This window comes from Bufo bufo, chromosome 8 (genome assembly GCF_905171765.1).
Source record: "Bufo bufo chromosome 8, aBufBuf1.1, whole genome shotgun sequence".
Taxonomy (NCBI): domain Eukaryota; kingdom Metazoa; phylum Chordata; class Amphibia; order Anura; family Bufonidae; genus Bufo; species Bufo bufo.
In genome coordinates this window covers 23,050,030-23,076,966 of record NC_053396.1, presented here as the reverse complement: position 1 = coordinate 23,076,966, position 26,937 = coordinate 23,050,030, and the positions used below count along the sequence as shown (strand labels likewise).

The following is a 26,937-nucleotide window of genomic DNA, read 5'->3' as shown; positions in this document are numbered from 1 at the left end:
GTAGCTATAGGGGAAGCAGGGGAAGAGGCTGCTTTGGGGCCCTGACCCAGAAGGGGCCCATCCAGGAGGAGGAGGACTAAAAGATTTTGTCCGTGCCCGCTCAACAGTATTACACAATTAAATGATATACAGTGACAGTATAGACAGTGTAGAAAACGGATGGAACAGCTGCCGGGCCTGGTCTGAGAGAGCGATCTTTACTAGCCACAGGAATGGGGGCGACATGAAAGGAAGGGGTTGCAAAAAAATTACTGGGGGAGGGGGGCCCCATTCAAAAATTGGCTGTGGGGCCCAGTCATTTCTAGCTACGCCACTGGGCCGGACGTTCCATAAAAATGCGGAATCCACACAGCTTCTTTGGTGTTTTATTTTTTTCGCATGGTATCGAGTATAGCAATACTTTTTCATGGTATCGAAACTGAATCAAAATTTTGGTATCGTTACAACTAGAGAAGAGGGAATTTCATATTTTGACATTTTTTCACACTTCGTTTGGTGGTAAAAGGTGAATTGCGTTATGTATTCCGTTACCACGGAATCCTGCATAACGGAAACGGGACGGATCCGTTATGCAGCCCATAGACTTCTATTATGACGGAATGAATAGCAGAATGCCTCCAAAGGCATTGCGTCATAGAATTGCGTTATGGTCCGTGGTAACGGAATCCGTAACGGTAATTCACCTTTTACCACCAAACGAAGTGTGAACGAATTTCATAAGCGGAAATTCGCTCATCTCTAGTTACAACCCTAATCCCGTATCCTGCGGATAAGGGGATAGCTCACAAACTTGGCACAACCCCTTTAACTTCCTGAGAGCAAAAGGATCAGGCTATGTTGAAATCCAATATGGCCAACCCTTCTCCCTCCCTTGACATCTTTCGGCTCCCTACGGATTGTTGGCCATCCAATGCGTATGGCCAGCTTTAGAGAGGATCTGCTAATACCGTGTTGCTAGATACCAGGGGTCAGGGCTGAGTTGGCAGAATTGGGGAAGGGGGGGGGGGGGGGGCAAACATTAGACAAATGGTTTTATGGTTATAGCTGATTTTTGGATGTACATAAGTATATACGTTATAGCATGTCCCTGGTGCTAGTGACACCAAGAGGAGGAAGAGGACCAGAAGCACAACTTTAAACCCATCCTACATCATACAAGTTGCTGGGAATGACAATCACATGGGGACCTAGAAAGCTAAAACATTTGCTGACATTTCAGTTATCAACCAGACGTAGACCTTAAAGGGGAGCTCCAGCACGTGGAAATTCTCCCTTCAAATATGGGCCTGAATTTGACCATTTTATGTCTCATTAGTTCTTGTTCATACGATTCGCTCCACTGCTGTAATTTCACAAGTGTTTTCTTCCTTTTTTTTTTTTTCATTCCTTTAAATTTGTGACACTGAACCAATGAGAAGTGAGCGGGCGTGTCCTCCTGCAGGCTTTACTATCTGCACCAGTCATGATAAGCACTTCATGTTCGTCCTCAGTGCAGGGCAACAGGTAAGGACTTTTATTGCCACCACAGGGCTTACTATGGACAGGCGTGCAAATAGTAGCAACTAATAAGCTAATACTATACTTACCGATGTATCAACTGTGGAGATAAAACAATGTCCAGTCATCATGGGATTAGCTTTAGAAAATACGCTATCTACTTCTACTAAATTTTATTGGTTTTTATAATCGATTTCTATTACTTTTATTTAGTATAATTATTTTTTACCATTTGTTTTAGCAGATTTTGTCTTTATCAACTTTATTTTTAATATGGTTTATATTTTTTTTCATCTTTTATTTGTAATAATTATTTATAACTTTTTTTAAATATATTTTGTATTTTTTTAATATCTCATTATTTTGAATGGTTATTTTTTTTACTATTATTTTCATCATGTTGTCTTTTTGTCATCTATTATTTTTCTAATTATTACTGTTATTTTTAATATATATATTTTTAAATCTATTATTTTAGTTTTTTTTATAATTATTTATTCCTATTCTTTATATATTTTGTTTTCTAGCTATTATTTTTAATAATTATTTATTACTATTAATATATTTAGTATTTTTTATCATACCATTATTTTGAATGATTATTTCTTACTATTATTTTTAGCATGTTGTCTTTTTATCATCTATTATTTTTATAATTATTTATTACTATTATTTTTAATATGTTTTGTCTTTCTACAATCTATTATTTTGTTTTTATAATTATTTATTCATATTTTTATATATTTTATATTTTTTCTCATCTTTTTTATTTTTAATAATTATTTATTACTATTATTTTTAATATATTTAGTATTTATTATCATCTCATTTTTTGGAATGATTATTTTTTACTATTATTTTTAGCATTATTATTATTTTTAATGTCATATAAAATCCGCAGAAAATTAGATTGTGAACATCTCATCTACTCAATAGTAAAAGTCAATTGTTTGTGCCGATTTTCAGTGCAAAGGGTGACATCTGGGGCAAATCGATGTCAAAATCCGCATGTAGCCCAAAAGCTCTGTTCGCATACGAGTTGAGGGTTACATTCAAATTTCATCAGATTTTCCGAGATCATTGCGTGCAGCGCTATTTTTTTATAATCCAGTGGACCTTAATATAAGTTAATGGGTCATTGGGGTCCACGGGGCTCGACAGTAGTGTCGGTCGTATATCGGATCAGGCACTGCGTTGTAATTTCCATTCTAAACGCTGATGTGAACAGAACCTTAGTAAGCCCACTTTATGATGACTGTAATATGCTCCAAATGGGATCAGGCAGGAGATCCGTTCCTAAAGGTTCTATACGGGAAAGACTTCACTGCTGCGTTCTAATGGGATCTGATCTGGGATCCTGTATGGAGTCGTATTACAGACGTCTAGCCTGTATTATTAATAGTAAGCAATAAATGGTTAGTATATATAGACTCAGTTGGGTTAGGGTACGACCCCGTGGCACAGTTGCGTCGCAGCCGTGCTGTGGCCTGGTGCCGTGTGGCTTCGAGGGCTCCAAATAAACTAATAAGACTGCACTGTTTAGTCAGTCTGCCTTGTTAGGGCTCATGCACACGACAGTATGTAATTCGCGGTCTGCAAAACACGGATCCACAAAAAATACGGATGACGTCCGTGTGCATTCCGTAGTTTGCGGAACGGAACAGCTGGCCCCTAATAAAACAGTACTATCCTTGTCCGTAATGCGGACAACAGGACATGTTCTATTCTTTTGCGGAACAGACATACGGAAACGGAATGCACACAGAGTAATTTCCGTTTTTTTTTTGCGGACCCATTGACATGGAATGAAAATACGTTTGTGTGCATGAGCCACCGCAGGTACGTGACCGCAACGCAGTAGCTTTGCAGCTGCAACACAGCCGCACCATGTGGTTGTAGCCTGACCAATGCCAGATTTATTAACACCTTCCTCCCCTTGAAAAAATTTAAATTCAGATGTGACGGCAATGACCATGCAATGTTTATCATGTTTTAACCCTCCAAGTCTTTGGTGGGGGGCTCCAAACCAACAGCTCACCATATCTCAGCTTCCTTAACCCCTATTAGGGTGGCAGAGGGGAAAAGGGAATGAGATATTGGGGTTTACTGCAGTCACACCCCAAGGGTAGCTATTAGGAAGATTTTAGGGGTCCATAAAATGGCTGAAATTTAGATCTGGACTCCCCTACCCCGTTGCTGAACCATCAGTGGCAGATTTTACCAGTATGCAAACCAAGCAAATGATTGAGGCCCCAGAGAACAGGGAGCCCCCTCGGAAAAAAAATAACTGCCCCAGTTCAGTTGCACAGGGGCCCAAGGGTGGAGGGGCCCTTCCCAGCTGTAGCAGAAGTGCCCAGGCTGCACTGCTAAGCTGAGAGTGGGGATCAGGGGGCAAACAGTTGGACAAGAGGGTGGAGAGTAGCAGGGGGCCCCATACATAACATTGCTTGGGGCCCAAGAAATGTCAAATCCGCCCCCCTGAGTTCAGTTGAGCCGAAGCTCAGAGGCTCCAGGGCCTTATTTTTCAAAGTTGCCCTTGGCAACCAAAGCTTGTCCATGGCAACCAATCACAGAGCAGCTTTTATTATTCCAGAGCAGTTAAAGAAATGAAAGCTGAGCTCTGATTGGTCGCTAGGGGCTACAAGGCCATTTCTCCTTTCAGACCTGTTTTATACAAAAGGCCCAGAGTCCCAATACACGAGCAGTTCACAAATTCTGTACAAAATGGCCGTGGGGGGGTGGGGGTCCTGTTATTTTCTTGCCTAGGGTGATATCTATCACCAGCACTATCTCCAGCCCTGTACATAGGGCGGTGTGCGTGGTGATGTCACTGGTTGCTGTCGACATCAGCGACTCTCCTGTATCTCCTCCTGAGCAGGACGCCTGTTATCATATGTACCTCCTCTGCTGATAAAGACGCTCTTCCAAGTAAAAATGTCGAATCAGACGCGACCAGATACAACATTTTACCGAGAGGCCAGTCCTTCCCCTATAGTAACACAAACAGTAACCTGACGCATCAGACCAGGATGTCAAACCAGGGGCTATATGGGGGGTGATGCTGTAATGGCTGCACCCAGGCCCTGGTGTCCGCAGGGGCCCAAAGGTCCTTCTACCATATTAGAAGTCACCGGTCTTCTAAATGGCACAGGGTAGGTGGGGTGCAGGAGCTTCTCATAATGTATTATATATAGGGCACTGTGATATATTTTATACCATCCATTTTTTCCTCCTAGGGCAGGGCAATTGGCCCTGGATGTCGTAAGGACTGGTCTCGAGGAGTAATTGCTAGGATGCAATTGTCCCCCCCTTTATAGTATCCATTACCTATTATGCCCACTACATCTACAGACATTATGTAGATCCACAGGGGCCGGCAGGCTTTGTGAGCACATTAACGGAGATGCCAATAAAACCTGTGCAACTTTCCAACATACTTTGTGCCCTGTTTTCAAGATCTCTGCTTGCTGTCAGTGAATGACACCTAAGCCACCTGCTGCTCTTGCAGGTGCAAGACTCCTTTCAGCATATCAGAGTTTCCAGCTAGATAACGGGACCTGAATTGTAAGCAATGGCTGTTTCTAGTCACTGACTGCAAGCACAGATCTTGAAACGCAAATTAAGTCAGAAAGCCATAGGAGAATCTATCAGGAAAATGCTTTATTTAGAGGATTGCTTTTTTTTTTATGCAATAAAAATCCCATTGCTTTTTTGTGCATTTTTGTTATTTAGGGCCCTTCACGTGGCGTCTTTTGCAGAAAAGATTTGGTACGGATTCCACACGGTGTGTGTTGCTGCGACGGTGCTGTGGTCATGCCTATAAACCATTGAAAACAATGGAAAGTGGTGAGATCCATACCAAATTTTGCCTGCAAAAAAATGCTGTATAAATAGCCCCTAACTGAGCCCTATAGGTGGAAAAGTATCCAGAAAAAGCCCCACGTCCTAAAAATGCACATAAGGGCACATGTAGACGACCGTATGTATTTAGCGGTCCGCAAAACACGGATCCGCAAACAAAACAGATGACATCCGTATTTTTTGCAGATCCATTGTAACAATGCCTGTCCTTGTCCGCAAAACGGACAAGAATAGGACCTGGTAGGAACAGACTTGTGGACATACGGATACAGAATGCACACGGAGTGATTTCCGTTTTCTTGCGGCCCCATTGAAATGAACGGTTCCGCATATTTGGCCGCAAAAAAAAACCTGAATGGACACGGACATAAAATACGTTCGTGTGCATGGGCCCTAAAACACATGAAAACTAACTGCATTGAGGAGATTTATCTACTGAATCAAAGAAGGCCTGATTTAACAAAAATGTTGAAAATTGCGACAAATTTATTAAATGTCGCATGTGTGGGAGGATGGTACTGCAGTTCTGGAGCAGAATGATGCAGGACACTGGGAAAGCTGGGTGATGACAATTGTCACTATATACAGTAGGTTGTCACCCATATGACCATTTCGGGTGGCAACGCTCTGTCACGTCTAGACGGGTTCTTGTGCTGTCAGCTCCGTAATCACATGGGGGGTGGGAGCCTCTTGCGTCATTGTAACTGGAAGTAAGTTGTGGCTGCATTCCTCTTGAGCAAGGTACCGGATTAAACTGAACACTCAAGATCGCGGCTCGGTTTAGTCACCTCTGACATGGGTAGCAGAGGACACATTTTAAGAAAAACCTATAAACCTTACCAAATAAATAATTAAAAGACACAAGACACTTTAGAATGGAATAAATAGGCCGTGTTGCTTTATTTGGGGTTTTACCAAGTTATCATACCAATAAATATTAAATTAATAATTATCAATCAATAAACCAACCATAAAATATAAATAACTGAATAAATACTTCAAACTCATTAACTTAGGGACCATTAAGTCCACCCAGCACGAGCTGGGTGACCGATCACCCCCAAATAGGCAACACGACAATAAAAGAGGGAGGGAGGGCGGGGCGCTGCTCCTTGAAGGGTGCTCCTCTGGAACTGACAGCTGATGACCTGGTGCTGTCACTTTTAAACACGCAGGCTTCCCGCCGAAAATGACAGCTGCCAATCAGCTGTCAAACACTTTTCCCGCTTCAGAACAGCTGTCCAATCCTACAGCTGTTCCAAGCGTCACGTCTCTAGGCAGATCACTAGGGGAAACCGGATAATACCAGAATTCCTGTCAAACCTAAACTGAGGAAAAAGAAGTGGGGGAGGGGGAGGAGAGAAAACCTATAGACAGCATCATTTAATGAAATAAAAATTCCGTGCCCCTGCTACCATGTGTCCCCCAAGCTATATGCTCTGGGGGGCCCCTTCATGGGTAGCAGAGGACACATTTTAAGAAAAACCTATAAACCTTACCAAATAAATAATTAAAAGACACAAGACACTTTAGAATGGAATAAATAGGCCGTGTTGCTTTATTTGGGGTTTTACCAAGTTATCATACCAATAAATATTAAATTAATAATTATCAATCAATAAACCAACCATAAAATATAAATAACTGAATAAATACTTCAAACTCATTAACTTAGGGACCATTAAGTCCACCCAGCACGAGCTGGGTGACCGATCACCCCACAAGCCGTGCCTATTAGGTACGGCCCCCCCCAAACAAGCAACACAGACCAACCTCAATAATACTTTGCATACCTAAATTGAAGATGTCCAAACCAATATCTGATAGGTGAACATTATCAGATCTGAATAACCCCGGGACAAAACCTTCTAGATCGATGTGCCGATAGCTCTGACCTCCAAGGATCGGCATGAACTTAAATAATGCTCTATTCACTCTCTTCCTTATTTTTTCAAGCTTTCGATTTTCAGCGCTAGCCCAAACCATTCTTTGGACAATTTCAGAAAAAACCAATAATGCTTCAGGAAATATGCCCTTTATTAAGGCTAAGTCCTGCTTCATTCTTGACAATAAATCTAATGTATTGATTTTACCAACGTCATTGCCACCTAAATGAATGACAATGACGTCAGGCAAAGGCCACTTTGAACATAATTTCTGCATTACAGTAAGCAAATCATTCCATTGTAAACCCCGTACTCCAAACCATAAAATTAAATATTTATTAACGTCAAAAGATAGATTTTCGTTGTACTGCCTCTTCAAAGCTCTCTTCCGAGCCCAATAAATAAAAGAATGTCCCACTAACCAAACAACAATACGGGAATCTGAAAAACAAGATATTAATACGATAACAACTGAGGTCTAACATATAATTTAAACCTATTAGATGCCCATCTCCCAATCCTCTTTATAACTGCATCTTCAAGACCAAAATTTGCAGCCTCAGTGGCAGCCCCAATACGGAATGAATGTGATGACAAATGCAAATGATCCATCTTGCTTACCTTTAAACATTTTTTGAAAATAAAATTAAATTGATATTTAGTCAATGGACTAAGATCTTCATGGATTAAGAAAGCACCTTCAATTCTTGGGCGGATTTCCAACCATGAAGATACTGCACTAACTGGACACAGCGGAGAATTGGACCATTTGTTTAAAGTGATTATTTGACCACGACCCATCTGATCAGTTTTTGACTTACTAATCCTAATTCTAACATACTCCTGACCCAAGGATACATCAGAAAGGAGCAGACTTGGGTCAGCTTTCTTTGAGTCAGCCACTAACTCACCTATCCTAAAAGCTCCGAAAAAGGCTAGAATAAACGCAGATTTAAATAGTGATGACTCAAACTGATTTTTTGTAACAACACCTAACACATCAATTAGTTTTAACAGAATATTTATAGATATTGGGCATCTCTTATCCTTTCTCTGAATGCTCCTTTTAACCCCTTTTAAGACTTGCCTAATAATAAAAGAATTTGATAAACATGGCTGACCATACAACTTTTGGAAAAAAGAAATGCCCGCAACTGTTTTTGAAATGAGAGAAAAAGAACAATCTTTTTCTAACATAAATGAAATGAAAGCTAATCCGTCATTCTCAGTGCTGACAACCGAGATCCCATCCTTACTTTGAATAAAAGAAAGCCACCTTTTCCATGCGGATGAATAAGCATCCCATGTTCTAGGCGCCAGTGATTTTTTAAGATTTTTAGATATTAAATCAAAACTAAATCCCACAGATGCTCCGGGCACGGGACTCCCTCCAACTCTGCCTCTGGCGCGAGCTCCCGGAATCTTTTCCACTGAAATCGAGATAAGGCATCTGCAATGTCATTTTTTTTACCTGGAATGTATTTCGCCTTCAGCCAAATATTAAATTTCATACAGCATAAAACTAGATGTCTCAACAAACGAACAGTCATTTCACACTTTGAAGACAATGTATTTACAGCAAAAACAACCCCTTGATTATCAGTGAATAAAAGAATCCGCCTATTGCTAAAATACAAACCCCAAATAACAATAGCTACAACTACTGGGAATAACTCTAATAAAACTAAATTAGATACAAACTTATTTACAAACCAAGATGCAGGCCATGCCCCAGCGCACCACCTATTATTCCAAAAGGCCCCAAAACCTATACTACCAGCAGCGTCTGTAAACAATTGTAGCGCATCCGAGTCCAAAAATTCTTCTTGACAACAAATTCTACCATTGAATTTTTTCAAAAATTCTAACCACAACAATAAATCATCCTTTAAAGATCTAGATAACCTGATGTGCGCCATAGGAGACTTTAAACCTCTTGTAGCAAAGTATAACCGTTTAGAAAATACTCTTCCCATAGGAATGATCCTACAAGCAAAATTTAGAGAACCCAACAGAGACTGAAGCTCCCTTAATGTACATTTATTTTTTGACAATAGCCTTGAAATACACAGTCTAAGATCCACTAGCTTCTTCTCAGGTAAACGAAATTCCATTCTGATGCTATCTAATTCAATACCAAGAAACTCCAGACAATAGCACGGGTGAATGGTCTTTTCTTGGGCTATTGGAATGCCGAAAACCGAACATATACTTAAAAACCCCTGCAATAACTGCTCACAAAAAACTGAATCAGAATAACCTACAAACAAAAAGTCGTCTAAATAGTGCAAAACACCACCATCAGGAAAGGATTCTTGAATTACCCAATGTAAAAAGGAAGAAAAAGCTTCAAAATAAACACAAGATTTAGAAAAACCCATTGGGAGGCATTTATCAAAGAAATATTCTCCTTCAAAACTAAAACCAAGTGAATTAAAACCAGACGGTTTTACAGGGAGCAAACGAAAAGCGGCTTTAATATCCGCTTTTGCTAAAAGCGCTCTATGACCAAACCTCCTCAACAAATTAACAGCCTCATCAAAAGATGCATACGAAACAGCCGCCTCTACCTTGGCAATTTCATCATTTAAAGAAGAATCCTTGGGATAAGATAGGTGGTGAATCAACCTAAATTCCCCCGGATTCTTCTTTGGGACTACACCTAAAGGAGATAATCTGAAATTTTTAAAAGGAGGGTACTTAAATGGACCCGCTATCCTATCATTTTCTAATTCTTTACTAATCTTATCTCTAACTACATCAGGATAAACAAGAACAGATTTTAAATTATTAACAAGTTTACAACCAGAACCTTTAAACTGCGGAATATCAAAACCAGATAAAAAACCATTAAAAATTAAATTAGCTTTCGCCCTGTCTGGGTACTTGTTTAGCCATGGCATTAGTTCTAATAATTTCACTGGCGTCCATGCTTTTGGATAATTGCTCCTTGGAAGCAAGAAAGGAAGGCTGGTTCTTTTTGAAGCATCGTGATAAAGGATGATTGCCCCCACACAGGGAGCATTCGTGTTTATAACGACAGCTGGCAAGCCACTTGCATGAAGATTCGTTAAAAGCAAAACAAACTCCCTTCCTGAGAGATTGATTCGCTGGGGTCTGTCTCTGCTGCACCGTTCTCTGTGGCAGCATCAAATTGATCCACAATCCTATATCTTTCACACCGAAATTCAAAGACGGATGGATTGCCAGTTTCTGCCTAAATGATTCATCATACTGGAACCATGCAACACCACCAAAGTTCTTGTATGCTTCCAGTATGATATCAAGGTGCTGGAAAAGGCCCGAACATTTCTCAGGATGCCTCTCTCCCAGCACCGAAGCATAAATACAAAACGCCTGCAACCAATTGTTAAATGATCTTGGCTGCAGGCGCTTTCTGACATCCTCACTTTTTTCGTCCTTCTTTTCTATAACCTGTTCTTTATTAGATGGAAGCAAAGATAGTAAATCTACGAATTCAAAATTCCAAATCTTCTCTTTGATCCCATTAGATAAATGGAAACCCAGAGGAGATAATACACAGGGGAGAACCTCTTTTAAACAGAGTTCTGGAACCCCTGAACCTTTTTCTAACATAGGTAAGTTCTTTGACAAAGGCGCTGGCATGGATGACCATACACCAGCAGCCGCATTTGAAACATTACTCTTTAAAAATTCTGCAAACAAACAGTTAAGACCTGAAAGAAATTTGTCATTATTAAACATGGACTCAATATGGGAATGCTCACCACTTGATTTGACCTCCTGTCCAGGACCAGACTGAGGAAACTTCATCCGGATCTTCCCAGGATATTCTCCAGAAACCGCAAATGAATGCTGCACGGATGTGCCAGCATGTTCCATGTCTTCTTCCTCCTGTGCTGCAGAAGGAGGATGCCCGGAATAGCAGGGGTCTGATGCTGCCGCATTAGTTGTATTAGAGCGCCGCCGGCTGTACCCAGAAGCCTTGCCGGCCGGCGCTTTCTGATGCCGTCGCCGGGCCGTGACGTCATCGGCAACGGACGCCGCTTGCGGCCCGGCGCTTGCTATTGAGCTGGCTTTGGTGACGTTGCCTGGGGGTGGGGTGCCGGCGCGCGCATGTCTTTTTGCTCTTTTGCTGCGCGGCGCCAACACCTCCACTTCCCCACTGGCCACTTGAGGGATATCTTCGCCGTCTTCCACCAGCTCCGGCTCTCCGTCCTCTTCTGGATCCGCCGCCGCACCACCGCCGCTGGTTTCAGGCTGAGCGAGGCAGCGCCTCAGCCACTCTTCTCCTCCCGATGACTCCGCTCTCAGGATCAGGCTACGAAGTAAGTCCTCCATTCCAGTCTTCTCAGGCGCTGCTCCTTGAAGGGTGCTCCTCTGGAACTGACAGCTGATGACCTGGTGCTGTCACTTTTAAACACGCAGGCTTCCCGCCGAAAATGACAGCTGCCAATCAGCTGTCAAACACTTTTCCCGCTTCAGAACAGCTGTCCAATCCTACAGCTGTTCCAAGCGTCACGTCTCTAGGCAGATCACTAGGGGAAACCGGATAATACCAGAATTCCTGTCAAACCTAAACTGAGGAAAAAGAAGTGGGGGAGGGGGAGGAGAGAAAACCTATAGACAGCATCATTTAATGAAATAAAAATTCCGTGCCCCTGCTACCATGTGTCCCCCAAGCTATATGCTCTGGGGGGCCCCTTCATTATACGTACACTGGGCAGAGGGATTATGGCATTAAAATTCCCAAAAACGTACAAATGTCCTCAAATTTCCTATTATCGGCATTAGGACCCTCCTTTCTTAGGCCTCTTGCACACTAACGTTTTTTTTCCCGTTTATGTTCTGTATACGGAACCATTCATTTTAATGGATCTGCAAAAAAAATAAAAAATGGTACTCAGTATGCCTTCAGTTTCCATATTTCCGTTCAAAGATAGAACATGTCCTATTATTGTCCCCATAACGAACAAGGATAGTACTGTTCTATCAGGGCCCAGCTGTTCCGTTCTGCAAAAAAAGGAATGCACACGGGCGTGATCCGTATTTTTTGTGGACCGCAAAATACTGAAAAAGCCATACGGTTGTGTGCAAGAGGCCTTAGCCAATGACCATCTCTGATTTTAATAGACACTGTGTAAAGCTACCTTTCCCCTGTGGGGGCGCTGCAGAGAAATTGAACACTTGCTGCTGGGTTCCTCCACAGATTACAGTTGATTGTTGGGGGTCCCATCAGCAGGACAAGCTTCTTGAAAGGGAACCACTCTCGCAAAAAGGAACTGCCCAAAACGGACTACCCTTAAAGGGGTTTTCTGAGATTTTTATATCGATGGCCATCAGTATCAGATTGTGGGGGTCTGCCTCCTGGCACCACTGCCAATCAGCTGTTTGAAGAGGCCGTGAGCTTTGACCTGTTCCTAAACCATGTGACATCACGTTCATTGGTCACGTGGCCTAGGCGCTGCTCATTCCTATTGAAGTGAATGGGGCTGAGCTGCGATACCAAGGACGGCCACTAAACAATGGATGGCGATGTGCTTGGTAAGGTGCAAAGGGGCGACGGCACTCAAACAGCTGATCCGTGAGGGTGCAGGGAGAACGGACCCCTGCTGATCTGATATTGAGGATAGGTCATCAATACTAAAAACCCAGAAAACCCCTTTTAAAGGGAGTTAAAAATTTGGCTGCATTTCTTCCAGAAAAAGGACCTCACCTGTCTATGGCTTGTTTCTGTTATTGCTGCTCAGATCCAGTGACTTTAAAAAGGTTTTCCGACATTTTAATACTGATTGCCTATCCATCAGTATCTGATCGGTAGGGGTCCGACACCCGGGACCCCCGCTAATCAGCTGTTTGAGAAAGCACCAGTGACACGGCCTTCTCCCTGCTTACCAAGCACAGCGCCGTCCATTGTATAGTGGCTGTGCTTGGTATTGCAGCTCAGCTCCACTCACTTCAATGGGGCTGAGCTGCATCTAGGCCAGTGTTTCCCAACCATCTAGGCCATGTGACCAATGAACGTGACGTCACTGGCCTAGGAAAAGTTATGTGGGGCTCACAGAAGCCCCGATGCCTTCTCAAACAGCTGATCGGCAGGGGTCTCGGGTGGCAGACCCCCACCGATCAGATACTGATGACCTATCCTCAGTAAGGGCCATCAGGAAAACCCATTTAAAGGGCTTGTCTCAAAATCGACATTTATCTACAGGATAGGGGCTGAGACCCCCATGATCAGTCGAAGGGGATCCCAAATCCATTCCTCCCTCCTCACGCCACGACCACAGTGAGGAGGAGTTTGAATACAGCAGTGGTCAATCGTGCACCCTTCTTCTCCATTTAGAGTCTACGAGGTGGAGAGCTTGTCTCAATTACATCCTTTAGTTCAATGAACGTTGAGGGTACGGCTACATGGCCATTTTGGCCGCGACATGTGTCGCGTGATCGCATCCCACCCAAATACTGCAGCAGGGCTGACGAATGAATGGAAGTTGCAGCACGACTTGCATGTTTGCTGCAACCGTAAAACTCAAATAGAAAAAGATCCAGCAGTGTTGAATTTTTTATAATTTGCATTTTGAGACGCCCGCTGAGACCCCATTCTTCTCCATGGCAGTTCCACTACACTGTGATCTTTGGTCGTTCGACAGCTGTCGGGTCCAAAATTACCATGTAGCCGAACCCTGAATGAAGGAGCAGCATAAATGCCCAACCGCCACTGCATGCAGACTCCTCCTCGTTGTGGCTGGGCAGTAATCAATGGGGGGCACAGCGGTGGGGCCCCCACCGCTCAGACATTTATCTCCTATCCTGTGGATGGGGGATGAATGGCCATTGAGGGCTGCAATACCACTTACAACCTGTAGACTGGTGTGGTGCTGTTAGAAGAAAGCAGCCATGCTTTTGGAATCCAGGTGTATGTTCCCTCATGAACGGTCACAGTGGGTCTCCTGTCTATCACACTCTATAGAGAAGATTTCCCCAAGATTATTATGGTTCTTGGTTCTGCCCAGGTTTGTCTGGTGCTGATCACCTAACCGATGGAGCCTGCTATCTTGGTTTGACGCTTTAGTGTTTGGTCTCCAGTATTCCATCCTCTTCACGTCTGGTCATGGAGCATCTTGTACAGAACCGCCCGTGATCTGCTGGGTGTGACTTGGTAGTGCCACAGATAACACCACTAGAGTACGTTATCTCTTATGGACACTCTCTATAGCCGAGTGAAAACTGCTGCCTCTGCCATTAAGATAGTCCCAGCCCACTGAGCTAATGACCCAAGAAATGCAAGGAGCAGACATCTTGTCCTCCAGCTTATTGACATAAGGCCAACATTGATGAGTGTGGATCTCGGAGAAGCACATGGGGTAATGATTTTATACATACACATCTATAGATATATACATAGACAATACACAGCATACTACGGAATGCACATGTTTGGTATATTACAAATTTCGAGGGGTTGTCCTCTTTGGGTAACTCTTTTTTACATATTATAATTCATGATTACACAAAAGTTGGCCAAACCTTCCAGGACTACCCAACGGTCTTATGTACAGTATATGTGGGTGTCCGGACTCTCCTGATGGCAGATATTGGGAGAAAGAATGATTGGGCATGTTGGATGTCAACATGCACGATCCCGTGTGAGATAAGCCACTGCCAGAGGACACTATATTAGTGAGATCTTAAAGGGAACCTGTCAGCAGTATAATGCTGTCTGTACCATAGGCAGGGTCCCTCATCTCACAACAACGATCTGAGCTCAGGGAGAAGTCTGTTGGCAGCTCACCTCTGGTTTCTCCCGAGCCAGCGTGATGGGTCTTTCCCTGTTTGCGTATAGGGAAAGACCTGCCGTGCTCATTGGGGAGAAGCTGGAGGAGGATTACCCAGTGGAAACTTCTCACTATGCCCAGCTCGTCTTTGAAACTCTGTGAAACAAAGTAGTTTATCTTTCGGTCTAATAACCCCGATGTGTGGCCATGAGCTGCTATGGAGCAATAGAGGCATTTCCTCTACTACTGTTTGTGTTTTCTCAATGGTTGTAATTACTCAAGACTCCACAAAGTCTGCAAGTGACTGAAGGATTCCAATGTTGTCACTGCTTCTCATTGCAGACACCGTAACGTGTGAACATGACTTCTCTCATCAAACTCTGTCCCTTCTACACCCGGGACCCCTCGGTGTTCCTGCGGTTCGCCCACCCAATGATTCTGCGCAGTGCAGAGCGCTGTCCAGTCATGGTGACCCGCGCCTTGGCTACTTCTGCCAATACTCAGCAGAAAGTCAAGGACACCACACTGTCGCCTGGAGGTAAGACTTATCATTCTGAAAATGCACATTTTGGACTCTTTCTATTGTACTCAGATGACTGTCTGCAGTCCCTCAACTCTTCTAAAGACATCTCATAGTACTTTATGATCCATCCACATTTGAATGTTCCATGGTTGGGGATATAATGCAACTTTTACCATTCCAGTCTCTTCTGGAGCCTCCAGTAGGCGCACCTTGGCACAAGCCGCTCCTCAAGCTGCCACGGCCAACACCAAGTGTCCTTTCATCGAGACAGAGATGGAGAAAGAAGGCAGTTTCATCGTCCAGAAAGCTGGTCCTGAGGTTCAAGAGGATCTACAGGCCTTCAAGAAAGGTACAAACATAGCAAGTGGAGACTGGATGTATCTCATAAAGTCAGCTATAGCTGTATCCAAAACAGGATGCACGTCCTCTTCATTGGTTAATGGTTGATACTTGACCGATAAGCTGAGAATGGTGGGACATAATAACGCTGCTGATTAGATCTAGTGTAGTGAGTGACAATGCCAGATCTCTATAAGGACATGGAGATCGGGTGGTGTCTCCCAACTATGACCACAAACACTTTCTAATTTTTGTTCTGTACATTACCACAATGGATTTTGTGCAAAACAATTCAGATGCAGGTGAAGTTCAGACTTTCAGCTTTAATTTAGTGGGTTGAACAAAATGATTGCATAAAAATGTGAGGAACTAAAGCATTTTTTAAACTCAATCCCTTCATTTCAGGGGTTCAAAAGTAATTGGACGAATTAAATAATTGTAAATAAAATGTTAATTTCTAATACTTGGTTGAAAACCCTTTGTTGGCAATGACTTCCTGAAGTCTTGAACTCATGGACATCACCAGACGCTGTGTTTCCTCCTCTTTAATGCTCGGCCAGGCCTTTACGGCCGCGGTTTTCAGTTGCTGTTTGTTTGTGGCCTTTCTGTCTGAAGTTTAGTCTTTACCAAGTGAAATGCTGTATTGGGTTCAGATCTGGTGACTGACTCGGCCATTCAAGAATATTCCACTTCTTTGCTTTAATAAACTCCTGGGTTGCTTTGGTTTTATGTTTTGGGTCATTGTCCATGTGTATTATGAAACACCGAGCAATCAGTTTGGCTGCATTTGAGCAGACAGTAGGTCTCTAAAAACCCCAGAATTCATCCGGCTGATTCGGTCCTGTTTCACATCATCATCATCAATAAACACTAGGGCCCGGGGCCACTGGCAGCCATGCATGCCCAAGCCATCACACTGCCTCTGCCGTGTTTTACAGATGATGTGGTATGCTTTGGATAATGAGCTGTACCATGCCTTCGCCATACTTTTTTCTTTTCATCATTCTGGTAGAGGTTGATCTTGGTTTCATCTGTCCAAATAATGTTCTTCCAGAAGATTTTTTTTTTTTTTTTAGCAAAGTCCAATCTAGCCTTCTTATTCTTGAGGCTGAGGAGTGGCTTGCACCGTGCAGTGAACCCTCTGTATTTCCTTTCATGCAGTCTTCTCTTTATGGTAGATTTGGATATTGAAACGCCTACATCCTGGAGAGTGTGGTTCACTTGGTTGACTGTTGTGAAGGTGCTTCTCTTCACCATGGTAATTATTCTGCGATCATCCACCACTGTTGTCTTCCGTGGGCGTCCAGGTCTTTTTGCATTGTTGAGGTCACCAGTGCTTTCTTTCTTTCTCAGGATGTACCAAACTGTAGATTTTGCCACTCCTAATAGTGCAGCAATTTCTCGGATGGGTTTTTTCTGTTTTCGCAGATGAAGGATGGCTTGTTTCAACTGCATGGAGAGCTCTTTTGACCGCATGTTTACTTCTCAGCAAACTCTTCAAAATGCAAACACCACACCTCAAATCAACTCCAGGCCATTTATGTGCTTGAGAATGAAATAATGAAGGAATTGCCCACACCTTCCCAGGAAACAGCCTTTGAGTCAATTGTCCAATTACTTTTGGTCCCTTTAAAACAGGGTGCCACATGTAAAGGAGCCGAAACTCCTAAACCCTTCATCCAATTTGGATACCCTAAAATAAAAGCTAAAAGTCTGGACTTTATGTCCATGTCCATTATATAACTATAACTTGAATATGTTTTAGTAAACAGGTAATAAAGACAACATTTGTGTCAGTGTCCAAATTTATATGGACCTAACTGTATGTATTTATACAAAGAGTCAGTAGAGCCTAAGATTGATTATCTCTGTTTGGCCTAAGGAACCCTAGTCTGACTCCAATAGAAAATATTCCTATAACTTCACACAGTTGACCAGCGATCCAAAGTTAGTTCAAGAACATCTAGTTCTTGGGCTTTAGATCAAATTGAACTGATTAGGTCAAAATGTAATTATATAATTATCTGTTTACCAGATGCTCTTAGTTCTCTGCTGTATGAAGTCAAGTCAAACCTGAGGAAGAAGTTCTGTGGTGACTCCCCTAAAAAAGTTAACCTTGGAACTGGAGCTCCTCTCATTCCAACTCATCTGATTAAAGAAAACATGTCAGGTACGTTACAGGTCTTCTCAAAAAATTGTCCTATTGTTGTCAAGTTACAGTATCCAGGTCTTGAAGACCCTTTCATATACTTCCCCAGGTGGAGCTGCCTTTGGCTACGATGAGTTCTTCAACCGGAGGATTGAGGAGAAGAAACAGGACTACACGTACCGGGTGTTCAAGACTGTGAACCGTAAGGCCAGCGCTTACCCGTTTGCTGAGGATTTCTCTGACCTCCAGGGAAAAAAGAAGGAAGTGTCCGTTTGGTGCAGCAATGATTACCTGGGCATGAGCAGGCACCCTCGGGTGATTAAAGCTATTTCGTAAGTACAAAAAGACAAAAGTGTATTTTGGCCCTTGAAGGCCAGTTCCCAATCCATACACAAGAAGACTGTACATAAAAAGTGGCCATGAGAGGCTGTATTCTAGTCCATTCAAAATTCTGCTGGTTGCCAACAGGAACAGTCAACAAGCTTGTTGACAGACATGCCCATAAGAGCTTAGCTCTTGTAATTTAGTGGAAAAGTTAGGTTCCTCTACATCAGATAAGTATAGAGAACCTCATCTAAAGACCACACTTCCATAAAAAAAACATATCTCCAACTTCCATAAAAAAACATATCACCAAACTAAGATTTATGTAAACGTTTGCTCCAAGATTTCAGCTCTGCATCCAGAAGAATTGTGAATTCAGCCATCTTCCTAGGTACTTTTGTACAATGGAAGTAACATATCCAAAATTGACAGAGGTGCAACAAAGGGCAGGAGGAATTGTCAAGAATTTTGATTTATATGTTTGATACAAAATGTGTGCATTGGCCAGGTGACCAAACATAGCTCTCCACTTACTCCAAAATGGCTGACAATGCAATCCGCCCCCCCTTACAGTAGGAAGGTCAGCTCTGGAGTACAATCTGATGCACTAACAATTAAAATACTGTACAAACTAAGAAAAGTAGAACATTCAGGAGCGCGTGTTCGTTTTTGTATGTCCCTTTTAGTGCCAGAAAGCAAGCGATATGTAATGATAGCTGTAATATTGTTAAATCTCCTCCATGTTTTTCTTATCAGGGAGGCTCTTAAGGAGAACGGAGCAGGGGCAGGAGGAACTAGGAACATTTCTGGCACCAGCAAATACCATGTGGACCTGGAATGTGAATTAGCAGATCTGCACCACAAGGATGCGGCCCTGCTCTTCTCTTCCTGCTTTGTTGCCAACGACTCCACTCTTTTCACTTTGGCAAAGATGTTACCAGGTGGGTAAAGTACATCTGCAGAATGGGACTTCTCTGTGGGGCAGCAGGAAAGATTTGGGGGCTGCGGTTTCTCATTTACAATGCATTCTTCATACTTTTTAGGTATTTTCTACATTTAAATTTTTTCAGAGGAGAAGGGAGGGGCGTGTAGAGTAGAGTAGGAGAGAGGAGAAGGGTGGGACAGCGATGGAGGAGAGAAGAGGGGGTAAGGCAGGAGTTGAGAAGGGAAACGAGGAGTGGCGTAAAGAGGGGGAGAGAGAAGGGAAACGAGGAGTGAAAAGAAGGGAGGGGAGGAGTGAAGAGAAGAGAAGGGAGGCAAGAAGAGAGAGGAAGGGAAGAATAGAAAAGACAGGAGAAGGGAAGGGAAGAGAGAGGAGAAGGAAGGAGTGGAAAAGGGGGAGAAAAGAAGTGAGTGGGGTAGAGAGAAGATGAGAGAAGAGGGGGGAAGTGAGGGGAGGACAGAGGAGAAGAGAAGGGAGGAGAGGAGAACCAAAAAGTGAAGAGTCGAGAAGATAGGAGAAGGGAGGAGTGGAGAAGAGAGGAGAAGGGAGGAGTGGAGAAGAGAAGAGAAGGGAGGAGTGGAGAAGGAAAGGGAGGAGTGCAGTAGAGAGGAGAAATGAGGAGAGAAGACAGAAGAAATGAGAGGAGGAGTTGAGAAGGGAGGAGTGGAGAATAGAGGAACAGGGATGGAGGGAGTAGAGTAGCGAGGAGAAGGGAGGAGAGAAGTGGGTAGAGGAGCGAAGGAAGGAGTGGAGAAGAGAAAAGAATGGAGGAGGTAACAGAGGAGGAGAGAGGGCATAGGATGGGAGGAAAGAATAAAGGGGAGTAAATGTGGATATGCTGGTATCTTCACCTTTAGCACATTATAAGAGCTATTATACTCTCCCCATACACAGGTGTGCTAGGCAAGTGGTCACCATTCTGCAACACCAAGTTAGCAGATCCCTTTGTTGCTGTTCTCCTTAATTATCCAAAATGTAAATTGAATATGCAAATAAAAGGGTCACTAAATGTAAATTTTGAAGCTTAAAGGGCTGTGCCATCATTAAATGTTTGGGTAATATCATTCAGCATAAAAACTAGTTGCTTTTGAAGTTTACTACAGAAATACTCCAGTTGTGACATATTCTGTAAATGTCAATATAATGGTGCCCCCTGGTGTTCATTAATATAGTGTCCCTTTAATTATGGCTGCTTGTAATCATCTTTTGTCTTTATTTCCAGGCTGTGAGATTTACTCGGATGCAGGAAACCATGCCTCTATGATCCAGGGCATCCGGAACAGTGGTGTGGCAAAATACGTCTTCCGTCATAATGACCCTGCCCATCTTGAAGAACAGCTCCGTAAATCAGATCCTAAAACACCCAAGATTGTTGCCTTTGAGACTGTCCACTCTATGGATGGTAAGTCCTCATACTCTCCTACTGTCCACTCAAACATGGTGGACGATGTAAATGAATGACCTGTAGATGTCCACAGTCTGGGACCGCCACCTCCTCCAATCCCAAGAACAAGACAGTCCAGCCATGAGGAGAGCCCAGGCGGCCCACCGGGAAATTTCCCTGTGAGGTTTATGGCCAATCCGTCCCTGGCCCTTGGTGTAAATAAGAACATTCTCATTCATTGGCAGTAAACAGAGATCGTGAAATGGTGAGGAACTGAAACATATAGTATATGAGAAAGCTGCATGGCCATTTAAGTTTAAAGGGATTATCCAGGAATTTGATAATGATGGCATAGCCTCAGCATAGGCCATCAATATCTGATCGGTGGGGTTCTGACTCCTGACTCAACAGCCGTTAGAAGAGGCCGCTGCGCTAAACGAAGCTCTGGTGAGCGCTGCGGTCTCCTCTCAGCTAACCGAGCACAGCACTGTCCATTGTATAGTGGCTGTGCTCGGTATTGCAGCTCAGCTCTATTCACTTGAATTGGACTGAGCTGTGCTTAAGTCACGTGACCGATATACGGTGACGCCACTGGCATAGGAAGAGGCCTAAATGCTCATGGCAATAATGCAGATCGCGGTCATTACAACCTTTAGATGCCATGATCAGGTGTGATCACGGCATCTAAACACTCAAAAACTGGCATCCCCCTGCGGCCAAAGGGGATGCCAGCAAATGACTTTAATACACTGGGTCTCTCTGAAGAGACCCAGCATATTACAGCTGCAATTCTTATGTTTGCCAGCAGGTGGCAGGCCAACATAAGAAATGAGCAATTCATATATTTTACCATGCTCCTGGATGGAACATGGAAATATTGAAAAAAAATAATATTGTGAGTGTTTTGAGTGAGCCTCAAATACTAGCTACAAAAACATTTAAAAAAAAAAGGGGGGGGGGGAATATAGAATAAAAAAAATATATATATATAAAAATTTTAATCATCCCCCTTTCTATAGAATAAAAAAAATTATAACAAAAAATCTAAACATCATGAGCATCACTGTGTCCAAAAACACCTGTACTATTATAATATAAAAATATTTTTCCAATACGACGAATGGTGTAACGGAAAAAAGTATCAAAATGGCCGTTTCGCCATTTTTTCATGGCGTCTCTTACCCAAAAGATGTAATAAAATCTGATCAAAAAGTCACACACACTCCAAAATGGTATCAATAAAAACTACAGATTGAGCCCCCACACAGTTCAGTAGACATAACTATAAAAAGTTATGGGGGTCCGAAAAATATGGTGATTTAAAAAAATATTTTTTTCCTAAAGTTTAAATGTAATTTTACAGTATTTAGACATAGCAAACCTATACATATGGGGTATCCTTGTAATCAGACTGACCCAGAGAATGAAGGGCATGGGTCAGTTTTGCCGCAAAGAGAACACTGTAGGGACTAAACCCGTAAACCTGTAAAGGAATTGCGTTTCTTTTTTCAATTCCATCCCATTTGGAATTTTTTTTCCTGCTTCCCACTACATTGTATGCCATATTAAATGGTGGCATTGGAAAGTAAAACTTGTCCCGCAAAAAACAAGCCCTGATATGAATACGTGAACTGAAAAATAAAAAAAAGTTTTGGCTCCAGGGAAATAGGGCAGAAAAATAAAAATAAAAACGGAAAAAGGAAAAAACCTCCGGTATCCTAAGGGCTAACTCCTTTAAGTCTTTGTAGTCTCCATCCTAGGCCCCAGCCTCAGTGGGGGGGTGTCAGCATATGCGCGGTTACTTCCTGTACAACCCCTTTAAGACGGGAGTCTATCCATATTTCTATCATACACTTTTGTGGTATTCATGCGAGTTTGCATTCATTGGTATGGTAAATCCACATTTTTCATATCCTTTACAGGTGCGATCTGCCCCCTAGAGGAGATGTGTGATATAGCACACAAATATGGCGCCCTGACATTCGTTGATGAAGTGCATGCAGTGGGGCTGTATGGGGTGCGGGGCGCGGGAGTAGGAGAGAGAGATGGCGTCATGCACAAGATAGACATCATCTCAGGAACACTGGGTGAGTTACGGAGATTCTATAAGATATGAATATGGACTCTCTATACAGAGATACTGATTGCCTGGAGGACGCATCTGAATGATTGTCATAAAAGTCTATCTGATAACCCTTTTGTGCAAATAGCTCTGCTGCTCCAGGCTCTTTAATGGGTTGGACACCGACTTACAGGGGACCTACCCATAGGGGGCATTAGAGAGACAGTGTTCCTCCTTCTGGAGGAGAGCTATTTTGCATACCTTTTCCCTGTACGATTCCCAGCTGGTGTCTCCACAATCAGAAAAAGTTCCCCCCCTCCCGAGACCCTGGAGGCGACCACCCCTATCGTCTTCCTGTGGTCCTGACTCTGGTCCGTTCTGTGACCAGTCACATCAGCCGTGATGTAACCTTCAAGATGTTGTGACCGCTGAGGCCTGTGATTGACCCCAGCCGCTTCCTGGTCCCAGGTGGACTGGAAAGGTCCGGGTATGGGGCAGCGGTCAGACCACATGCAGATGAGTCTGCTTTTTTTTATGTTCAGGTGCACAGGTCCAGACTATAAGGATAGACGTCACCAAGGTTGGACAACCCCTTTAACCATGGTGAATCATACTGTATACTATTCCCGAGACTTTTAGACTTGTCATCTGTTTTCTTCACTGACTCGCTACTCTTTTACCACTAGGGAAGGCGTTCGGCTGTGTGGGTGGCTACGTGGCTAGCACAGCTGCCCTCATAGATACAGTGCGCTCCTACGCTGCCGGCTTCATTTTTACCACCTCCCTGCCCCCCATGGTGCTCGCCGGAGCATTGGAATCTGTGCGCGTCTTGAAAAGTGAGGAAGGGCAAGCACTGCGCCGTGCCCACCAGCGCAATGTCAAGCACATGCGCCAACTGCTCATGGATGCTGGGCTGCCCGTCATCAATTGCCCGAGCCACATCATCCCTATACGGGTAAGAGAGACCTACACATAATGATACGTATAGTGCTCTGTATATCTCCATCGTGTACGGATCAATAACTCATTCTGTCCCCCGCCAGGTTGGCAATGCCGCACTGAACTCCAAAATCTGCGACCTCCTTCTGTCTGAACACAACATTTACGTCCAGGCCATCAATTACCCGACCGTTCCCCGCGGAGAGGAGTTGTTGAGGCTGGCTCCCTCCCCACACCACACTCCTGACATGATGAACTTCTTCGTGGGTAAGTAATGATCACCAATGCCTTGGCTGGTTGATGGAAGGAAGTGTGAAGGATGAAGGATCAGACTACACACTGGATTTGTTTGTAGTCTGTAACCATAGAAACTCATGGACCAGCTAACAATCTAATTTGTATAGGAAGCTCCCAAATCTCCTCTGACAGGATCGGGTGTGTTTTTTCGCCAGTGGCTTTTTCCTCTGACCCCATGGGACGGGGGGGGGGGTGTTAGCCAACAGCTACTGAAGGTGTATAGTCACCTTTACACTAAGGCCTCATGCACACGACCGCGCTGCGTCTTGCCGTCCTCAAATTGCGGATCCGCAAAAGACGGATGCCGTCTGTGTGCGGAACGGGCTGCCCATAATATAAATGCCTAATAGAATAGGACATGTTCTATTTTTTTTTTGCGGGGCCACGAAACAGAGCAACGGATGCAGACAAAACACGGAGTGCTGTCCTCATCTTTTGTGGCTCCATTGAAGTGAATGGGTCTGCATCCGAGCCGCAAAAAATGTGGCTTGGATGCGGACCCAAACAACTGTCGTGTGCATGAGGCCTAAGAGCTCAGGCACACATGTATTTTGCGGTCCCCAAAACAAGGATCTGCAAAAAAAAAAAAAAAAACGTATGACATCCGTGTGACGTCCATGTTACACCCGTTTTTTTTGCGGATCCATTGTAATAATGCCTGTCCTTTTCCGCAAAACGGACAAGAATAGGCCACGTTCTATTTTTTTGAGGAAGGGACATGAGGACATAGAATGCACACAGAGTCATCTCCGTTTTTTTCAAGCCCCATTGAAGTGAATGGTTTTGCATATAGACGGAAAAAAACGGAACGGAAAAAAAAATACGTTGGTGTGCATAAGCCCTAACGCTCACATTCTTCTTCCGCAGAGTGTCTGGTTGAAACATGGAAGGAAGTTGGGATGCCATTGCAGTCGCCGTCCGCTGCCGAATGCAACTTCTGCCACCGCCCCCTGCACTTTGACCTGATGAGTGAGTGGGAGCGTACATACTTTGGAAACATGGAGCCAAAATACATCACCATGTACGCCTAAGCCCGCAGGGAGAGCCTCAACACACCGTCTACATGTCTACTGTCCACATTGGCCAATACCAAAGTATTCAACTGCTAACTACTCAGCTGTCTGTTGTGGTGATGATGTCACTGCACTGCACTGATGATGTCACAGAAATCGTCAGTGCAGAATATAGGCCTGTACTAGCCGGGGACTGGCGGAAGCCATAGCCCATTAGCTTGCATTGGTCACATCCAACGGCAGCTTGTACAGTATACGTCACGATATAGTGGAAGTCAGTGTAACTATAACCTGACATTTAGGGTCCATTCACACGTCCGTGGTGCCTTGCGGATCCGCAATACACCCGGCCGCACCCCCATAGAACTGCTTATTTTTGTCCGCAATTGCAGACAAGAATAGGACATGTTGTAGTTTTTTCCGGAGCTGCAGACCGGAAAATCGGGGGAGCGCTCCGGAAATGCGGATAGCACACTGTGTACTGTCCGCATCCATTCCTGCCCCATAGAGAATGAATGGGTCCGCTGAATTGCGGAACAGGTGTGGACACATTCACGGACGTGTGAATGGACCCAGCATGCAGCTGAAGAAAAAAGTGACATTGTGCAAAAGTTGTCACACCCTCCCTATTGGGCACCTAGCCTGGGCCACAGCTGATAATATCACTGCAACAGAATCTGCTGGGTAGCTTAAAGGTGTTCTCCGGGCTACAGATATTGATGACCTGCCCTCATGATAGGTCTGCGATATCAGATCACTGGGCGTCCGACGCCCGACCCTCCTACCGATCTGCTGTTTCCGGCAGACGGAAACTATACAGCGTACAGAGCTGGAGGCAGACAGCGCCACAGACTGTGCAGTGGCCGTGCAGAGGTACTGCAGCTCGGCTCCTGTTCAATTGAATGGGTACTGGACAACTACGTGGTGGACGGAGCCTTCTGCTTCCATCCGTTGCAGCCTGAAACAGCTGATGGTGGAGTTGTCAGGTGTCGGACCCCCACCGATCTGATCCTGAGGATAGTTCATCAATATCTGTAACCTGGAAAACTCCTTTAAGACTGGACATACGCTCATTTCACCCCCCCCCCCCCATACTTGACTCAGTTGCACCTCCATGGGTAGGAAGAGAGGAGGAAGACGCTGCCAGACTCCTCTCCCCGAGAACGAAAAGATCAGGCATGTTGAACTCCAACATGCTCAATCCTCGAACTGAGAAGCTGCCACACACATTGAATGGTCGGCCGCTCCTGCCACAAACAGCAGGTTCGGACGACATACATCTAATGTGCACGGCCAGCTTAACCCTTAGTGCACTGGCACTATTAGCTGCAGTATATCATTACCTCTTATAATGAAGCATCTGCAGTAATTTATTTCATGCTCAGACGGTAGGATCTCTGTATTATCTGCATATAATGGACGGACCGCCATGCGGGTGTGTTTGAGATGTTCACACGTCAACTGACAATAAAGTGTTCAGCGATGCTAGTGTGCGTGTAGTGCCTGAGTGTGACTATTTAAAGGGGAACTCCACTTTTTCCCATGGTTAAAATATTCTCAGTTGGTGCGGTTATCCGGGAATTTGATACGGGTGACCGTTAATATCAGATCGTTGGGGGGTCCTACTCTGGAGACCCGTGCCGATCCTCCGTGAGCACTTAGGCTTCATTCTAGGCCGACGACGTTACCTTCATCGGTCACATGGCCTAGGCGCAGCTCAGTTCCATTCAAGTAAATAGAGCTGATCTGCAATACCAAGCGAGGCCACTATACAATGGACGGCGCTGTGAAGAGACCACAGTGTTTCTCGGCGGTGGTCCCGGGTGTCAGACTCCACCCACCGTTCTGATATTGATGACCGTCCTAAACTAAGGCTAGGTCATTAGTATCAAATTCTTGGACAACCCCTTTAAAGGGAGCCTGTCAGTGCAATCATGCGCGGTATGACTTCTTTTAGACTAAA

At 44.0% G+C, this 26,937-nt stretch overlaps 1 protein-coding gene across 3 annotated transcripts; it reads left to right on the top strand.

The window, feature by feature from the left end:
* Positions 1-1,396: 1,396 nt before the first annotated feature.
* LOC120977249 (5-aminolevulinate synthase, erythroid-specific, mitochondrial-like) lies at positions 1,397-25,415 on the top strand. Of its 3 annotated transcripts, none has more exons than XM_040405092.1 (11): positions 1,397-1,503; positions 15,344-15,539; positions 15,706-15,873; positions 17,899-18,033; positions 18,122-18,344; positions 19,093-19,277; positions 20,502-20,681; positions 22,586-22,750; positions 23,412-23,680; positions 23,769-23,931; positions 24,829-24,992. In XM_040405092.1, exons 2-11 carry the CDS (start codon positions 15,362-15,364, stop codon positions 24,990-24,992), a joined length of 1,830 nt encoding a protein of 609 aa, XP_040261026.1. In that variant the 5' UTR covers positions 1,397-1,503; positions 15,344-15,361. The 3 variants fall into 3 exon arrangements, with proteins under 3 accessions (XP_040261026.1, XP_040261027.1, XP_040261028.1); XM_040405093.1 differs by lacking the exon at positions 1,397-1,503 and adding an exon at positions 14,483-14,590; XM_040405094.1 differs by lacking the exon at positions 1,397-1,503 and having other exon boundaries at positions 15,362-15,539; positions 24,829-25,415.
* The last annotated feature ends 1,522 nt before the right edge of the window (positions 25,416-26,937 follow it).

Coding starts and splice junctions, on each gene's coding strand:
- LOC120977249 (XM_040405094.1), top strand. CDS start 15,362: ATGACTTCTCTCATCAAACTCTGTCCCTTCTACACCCGGGACCCCTCG. Junction 22,751..23,411: donor CATCATCTCAGGAACACTGG/GTGAGTTACGGA, acceptor TTTTACCACTAG/GGAAGGCGTTCGGCTGTGTG. Junction 23,681..23,768: donor GCCACATCATCCCTATACGG/GTAAGAGAGACC, acceptor GTCCCCCGCCAG/GTTGGCAATGCCGCACTGAA.